This window comes from Anser brachyrhynchus, assembly GCF_964034855.1.
Source record: "Anser brachyrhynchus genome assembly, chromosome: 19".
Taxonomy (NCBI): domain Eukaryota; kingdom Metazoa; phylum Chordata; class Aves; order Anseriformes; family Anatidae; genus Anser; species Anser brachyrhynchus.
Genome location: NC_137712.1, coordinates 5,749,218 through 5,755,860, shown reverse-complemented (window position 1 = coordinate 5,755,860; position 6,643 = coordinate 5,749,218). Strand labels below are relative to the sequence as shown.

The window sequence follows — 6,643 nt, the reverse complement described above, 5'->3', positions numbered from 1 at the left end:
GCAGCCAAGACGGCGGCCGGAAGGCGCGTGTGGAAGGGGGCGCCGGCGCCGCGCCGCCAGTCCCCAAGATGGCGGCCGTCGCCATGAGGCTGCCGGTATCCCGCAAGGCGGCGGCGCCGAGCGGGCCGCGGGGCGGCGAGAAGCACCTGGTGGCGCCGGGGGACACCATCACCACGGACACGGGCTACATGAGGTGGGGGCCGCGGCGGTGAGGGTAAGCGGCGGGGAGGCGGGGGCCGGCCGATGTCGGGCTCTCTTCAGGTTCCCGTTCCTTCCGCAGGGGCCATGGCACCTACGTGGATGAGGAGAAGCTCATCGCCTCGGTGGCCGGTGCTGTGGAGAGGGTGAACAAGCTGGTGTGCGTCAAAGCGCTGAAGACCAGGTGAGCGCCAGGGCCTCGGTTATGGTGGGGGTGATGCAAGAGGCAAGGTGTGGGTGGTTGCTGTGGAAAAAGATGTGATTAGTAGTTATTAAACTGCTTTCTGTCCCTCCGCTAGGTACAACGGTGAAGTCGGCGACATCGTGGTTGGGAGGATCACGGAGGTAAAGCCTGCAGGCCCCCCCTGTGCTGCCCTGCTCGAGGCGTGACTTTAGGGGGCTCCTAAAGGCGTGCTGGTATCAGGGCGTTGTGGTTCTTGGTGCTGCGGGACAGCCGAGTGCTTGCAGGGTTGGATGTGACGCTCTTTTAGTCTGCAGGACATTGAATAAAACACCTACTGAGAACAGAGAAGAATATGTTGGGTTACAGAGGCACTGTTAGCGTGTGCTTGTTCAAAAAGGTGAAGCTGAAAGTAGGCTGCAGTGCTGTCTCAACTCCCGCTTGTCTCAGTGCTGGTGCAGACCCAACAGAAGCACTTGTGCAGGTCCTGGGGTGGGCTGTTGTGGTCACATCACTGCTTGTGGCCTTTTGGCTTGAAGCTGTCAGGTCCTGAAGATCTCTGAAGAGATCTTCTTAGTTTTCTGAGTGTACAGCAACAGATTTTTTCTTTTCCAGGTTCAGCAGAAACGATGGAAAGTGGAAACGAATTCCAGGCTAGATTCAGTCTTGTTGCTGTCATCTATGAATTTACCTGGCGGGGAACTGGTGAGTGCAGTTTGTACAGAGAAGTGCCAGAGCCCTCTCTTGTTCTGCTTCCACAGCAGGAAGTTCTGGAGAGCCCGTCCCACAGTTAGCACACAAGTAGTGTTGGTTTTTGTTCCTGCAGGAGGGTCTGTAGTACTCTGGTAACTAACTTTTAGGGTTATTTTGACATAAACGCTTCCGTGATTTAAAGGTGTGCTGACCAGTTTACCTAATTTTCCTTGGTGACCAGATTGCATTTTTCACAGCATCCTAAAGAGATGGTCCCCCCTAGCATAGGTATTAATTAATGTTTTCTAATTCTTAGTGATGTGTAATTTTTTCTGGCATTGTTCTTTTCAGAGAAGGAGATCGGCAGAAGACGAGCTTGCAATGAGGGACTATCTGCAGGAAGGGGACCTCATCAGTGTATCCTTCCACCGCTTGCATTCAGACATAAGAGTCAGGGGGCATGGGGGGAACACCTAGACCTCAGCAAGCCTGGCTGACACAGAGAGCTCTCTGCCACGGGCAGCTGGTGGCTGTTGGCTCTGAGCAGCAGTAGGGAGCTTGTTTCCTTAACTGGCCCTGACAGGCAGAAGTCCAGTCTGTCTTTTCTGATGGAGCTGTATCACTGCACACCCGGAGTCTGAAATACGGGAAGGTAAATTTTTCAAAAGCACTCGGTCTTGGCCTAATTTTGTTCCATTTGGCTTACATGAGTGTCTGTCGTGGTGCTGAGCACTCTTTAGATTTCCCAAACTGCGTAACTGGCTGGAAGTGGAAGCAGTTTAGAGCTCTTTCTCTGATGGCATCTCCTTGCTACAAAAAGAGGGGTGTGAGAAAGGCAGAAAGAAGAGGAGATGTCACTTTGAAGAGAGCTCTGGTGAAGGGTATCATTTAACATATCAGAAAGTTATAGCTAGGTTGGTGGTCCTGTGTTAGAAGGCCAGGTCTTTCTTAAATACAACACAGCTCTATCCATGTCAGTAGAATTTATTTGATTTATATCAAGGTAACAGCGTGATTTGGCCTTTTGGGGAGACACTTAAGAAAAGCTCTGGAGAAGAACAGGGTGTTATAACCCATTTGTGCAGGTTAGGAAGAGTCTTAGCTCCCACACTGGAACACAAAGAAGAGTTCCCCAACGCAGAGAGCGTGCGCTTTGAACTGCTGCTGTCGCTGTTACGGATTGTGAGTCCTGTTTCCCCCACTAGCTGCTTGGGAGTTGAAACCCAGGGAGAAAAATCTTCTGGCTCAAACTTTATCATTCCTCTTCTGCAGGTCATTGCCCCTGTGACTTGTTTCTCACTCCAGGGCTCTATTTTAGGCTTTACGCAGTCGGCATTTATCTCTGGTTTTGCGCATTGAAATAAGCCAAGGGGCCATTGGAGCGCAGGCTGCAGTCAGGATTACTAGACCAAGGGTATTAGCACTTAAAAGATGAAAGCGAAGTGTGCTTATTGCACAAAGGGTGAAGGACAGCGACTGGATTAAGAGGGAAAGTGTTCTTCTAAATTGGGCCTCTCAGTCCTCATTTTTCTGCAGGGATGGTTGATGTCTAGTTACGATCGAGATATTATTAACATTTGTGCTAAGCACTTAGAGTATTCTTCATCTTCAAAGGACTGCACAGGCATTAGCTAATCCTTCCAGCACTCCCAGAGGCAGGCAGGTTTTATATTCACTGTTTCACAGGAAAGAATGTTAAAATTGACCGGTTCTTTGACCAAAAATGGAGTGCATGTCAGTGACTTGATGTTATCCATGGTGGCTTGTGTCTCTCACACTGAGTGTCGTGGTCTCTTCTTCAGCTTGGCCAGGGTGTGCTCGTTCAGGTCTCGCCCTCCCTCGTGAAACGCCAGAAGACTCACTTCCACGACTTGCCCTGTGGTGCATCTGTGATCCTCGGCAACAACGGTTTCATCTGGATCTACCCAACCACAGAGCAGAAAGATGAAGAGGCAGGGGGCTTCACCACCAACCTGGAGGTGAGAGGACACGGAGGATGACGAACCTTGTTCTACCAATGATACTTAGCTAGTTTAACGTGGTCCAAGAGGCACACAAATAACTTGAGGCTTTCAAGAAGTGGGTATTTTGTGGCAAAACATTTTTTACAATAGGCTTGCATGATTTCCGTGTGTATTCATCTCTTTTCATCTGTCCTTCCTCAGCCAGTTCCCTTGTCTGACCGGGAGGTGATCTCACGGCTCCGAAACTGCATTGTGGCTCTGGCTACTCAGAAGTTGATGCTCTTTGACACTAGCATCCTGTATTGCTATGAGGCATCCCTTCCTCATCAGGTACAGCTAGTGCCGTACGCTTTATTCCACACTCTGGGGGGGGGGATTAGAAAGGCTGCATCAGTTGCTGCTGAAGTTAATAAGTTATGTGGTAGGGCTTCTTTTTATCTTTCCAAAGGATTTTGTAGTAAGTGATAATACGAACTTCCCCCTTACACATGACATAAATTGCCTTGGACATTTTCAGAAATAGTTTGAAGGGTTCTGGCTCTGGCAAAGCCCACCTATTTCTGTAGAGAAATAGTTCAATTTTTTGATACGTGTTGTGTATCTCTTGCTGGGTAGGATTATGGACCATCTGTGATCCCTGTGAAAATAGCATTGCATTTGAGATTGTATGAGGCTAAGGTGCAGTTTGAGAACAAGTGAAAAAGCAAGCATCATGTATTGTACAGAGACTGGCCTTCTGTTTATAGCTTCATTCTGCACATGCTGGTAGGCTCCCTCAAGTTGCAGCTCTTGCTATTGTACACCTTTCCTCCGTGAGTTTGTAGGTTCTGCCAGGACAGTCATTAGCAGTTCTCCTGTCATAAACGAGTAAGATCTGAAGTGGCTTTTTCTTTCATCCGCAGTGGCAGTACACTCAGCTAGATGGGGTGTTCTTTTGAACTGTTCTCCTGGTTAAGACATCTTTTCCCTTCCCAAATACTGGTTTATGGCCTTCAGTAAAGGTTGGGAGTTGTTAGTAGATTCTCCTTTGATTTCTTATGGTCTCTATATGAAATAGTAGGCTGGCAAAGTTAACTTGGAGTGCAATGGTAGTAGTTGTTTTTTGGTGCCAATGTTACTTTTCTTTCCACTCCAGATCAAGGATATTCTCAAACCAGAGGTGATGGAGGAGATCGTTCTGGAAACACGGCAAAGATTGTTGGATCTGGAGGGATAGTGTCAGAAGCAGTTATTTGAAGCCCCACCATGGCAGCTTTTGATTCTCAGTATTTTTTTTCAGTGTTTTAGTCCCAGACATTCATTCCATACTTCAGAAATTACCAAAATTGCTCATTTTAACTCCTCGGATACCTCCTGAGTCCTTTTAGTACGATAGTACTAAATAGTACTGGAGTACAATAGCCTTTTAGTACAGCAGTACATATCTGACCTTTATGAAGACACAGATACAACTGGGACATACCTTGTTGCTGTGTCTAGTGCCCCTGAATTTGGTGTAGAACAATAGGGAGGAAGGGATGTGTTTTGCGATTGGTTTCTTCCTTCCCAAAGGCTTTTAAATTGTTTTTAATTTTTCTTTATTGTGATGCAGATCTGCCAGTCTGACTTAGAGTTTTTATTTTCTTTCTTCGAGACCGCAAAAGTACAAGTCTTTGGAGGAAAGGAGCATATAACCACATTGTGAGTTTAGATGTTCATGGTTTATATGTCTCAAGGGTTTGAGACTGGATGTGGCTGTCCACGTGACCCGGGTAGCCACGGGTAAGCGGCACCTTCTCAATCTGTGTGCATCCTGCTAGTCCCTTTTACATGCCTGATGTGGCAAGCTCGTCCTCTGAAGAGGCTCCGGTATTGTTTTCTATACAAATATTTTATATTTCAATAAATTTTTTGAAACAGAGGTAGTTGTTCAGGAGCGTGTGCATTGGTTTATCCTCCTCCGGAATTAATTGGGTCTAACTAGAGAACTACGGTTGGCTTAAGTTTCCTTGTGCCAGGACTCTTGGAATGGTTGCAGTGTCCTGGTGCCTCCCCTTCCACTGTTGCTCTTCATCCCTTTCAAACAGGACTTGACCTTCATTTTCAGCATGTCTTCCATGCAGGGTAAGTGTGTAAGTGCCTGGCACTGTTCACAGTGGCTTTCTCTCAATTTTGCTTCACTGCAAGATGCCGTGGAAAGGTGAGTCATGCAGCTGTGTCAGGGCTGGGGGAGGCAGGGAGCCCAGCAGGACGCTGGCCTGAGGACCTTGGTTAGAGGTGGGCATGCTGAGCCAGATGTTGTCGCTTGCCTTTCCTGTGTAGAATGGATGTGGTGCTTTTCTTTCAATATCCTTTCAGATCTCTGATGTCGTATTAGAACTGTTTTATATGTGTATTGTGTGTGTGTGCGTATATATATATATTTGTTTCGTATTAGAGCTGCTTGCACCACAATGTTATAGTTGTTAAAAAGGCTGAAAAATCAAAAAGTCTACCCCAGTTCCCCCTGAATCTAATCTTAATGTTTCAAGTTCTCATGCTTGCCTCAGGCAAAAGAAAAAAATTTTTGCTCAGTCTTTTCCTGGGAACAATAAAAATCTTTCCTTGCTTTTCATCTGGTTCAGACTGCTCTGCCTGTGGTCCAGAGTAAGCACTAGGTGGCAGCTTCAGATCGTGTTTGTAGTAATCTTCAGCAGCTTTGCTTCATTTCTTTCCAAATAACAAGGGCTGGATGTCTGCCACCAGTGCTGCTACCTAAATACTTAGTAGAGCATTATGGAGCTCAGTGGCTAAGGACAAGCAAGGACACGGGTAATCCATTCTGCTGCTGCAAAACTCAAACTTTAGCCCATGCTGCCTCTGTAAAACAGTACTTAAATTCCTGGGGCTGTGTCAGTAGAACATTCCATGCAAGATCCAGGAATTGTTATTTCTGAGTTTTGCGAGGATTCCTTGGGAAATGTTAGAACAATTACATCCTCAAGATGACTTGGGAAGGTTGAAGACCAAAGCCTGACGGTGACGTTTTCAGGTCTGTATATGAGGCTGCTACCAGCGTTATCTGCATCAGCATGGATGGGAACAGTACAGAGACCGAAAGCTTCAGCAGTCTCTGCATCTTCCAATTAGAAGAGTACCTCTTTTTTTTCTATCCCTCTGCTGTAGTGTAGCAGCTGTTTATCTTACTACTGTTTGGGGAGACTGCGGTTTCTGCTGTGAGGCATCTATGGGTATGTACAGGCAATGAGATAAAGTGTCTGATGTTCCCTTTTTTGAAAGCATTTTTGAAGGCTAATGAGTGGTCTGTATTTCATCCAGTAGCTCTCTTTTTGTCTCTGCCACTTAACTATGTCAGGTAAAGGGCAAAAAAAGATGAAGAGACTGTACTTCACCACCTCCCAGAGAGATCTGATATCTGGAAATGGTTCTGCTGATCTCTTACATGAACGCAAAATGCTGCTCTGTCCTTCAGCAACCTCTCTGCAGGCATCTAACAGGTCAGGAAGGATCTGGGGGTGGGTTATGAGGCTCTTGAAAGCACCGTCAGTAATGTGGTAGAAGTGTTCTCTCAAATGTGGGCTGTCAGACCTGCAAGGTGAGACAGTGCCAGGTTCTGATAACGTGAATC

General features: G+C 46.9%; 1 protein-coding gene across 1 annotated transcript; it reads left to right on the top strand.

Moving 5' to 3' along the window:
• On the top strand, positions 1–4,936 carry EXOSC2 (exosome component 2). The gene is made up of 9 exons (XM_080562282.1): positions 1–193; positions 281–382; positions 498–543; positions 995–1,084; positions 1,424–1,489; positions 1,656–1,724; positions 2,875–3,051; positions 3,238–3,366; positions 4,172–4,936. Exons 1-9 carry the CDS (start codon positions 69–71, stop codon positions 4,250–4,252), a joined length of 885 nt encoding a protein of 294 aa, XP_080418408.1. The 5' UTR covers positions 1–68; the 3' UTR covers positions 4,253–4,936.
• The last annotated feature ends 1,707 nt before the right edge of the window (positions 4,937–6,643 follow it).

Bases quoted from the DNA above. Each gene is read 5' to 3' on its own strand.
- EXOSC2 (XM_080562282.1), top strand. From the start codon at position 69: ATGGCGGCCGTCGCCATGAGGCTGCCGGTATCCCGCAAGGCGGCGGCG. The intron at 1,085-1,423 runs GTGAGTGCAGTT...TGTTCTTTTCAG, and splicing joins ATTTACCTGGCGGGGAACTG to AGAAGGAGATCGGCAGAAGA. The intron at 3,367-4,171 runs GTACAGCTAGTG...TTTCCACTCCAG, and splicing joins AGGCATCCCTTCCTCATCAG to ATCAAGGATATTCTCAAACC.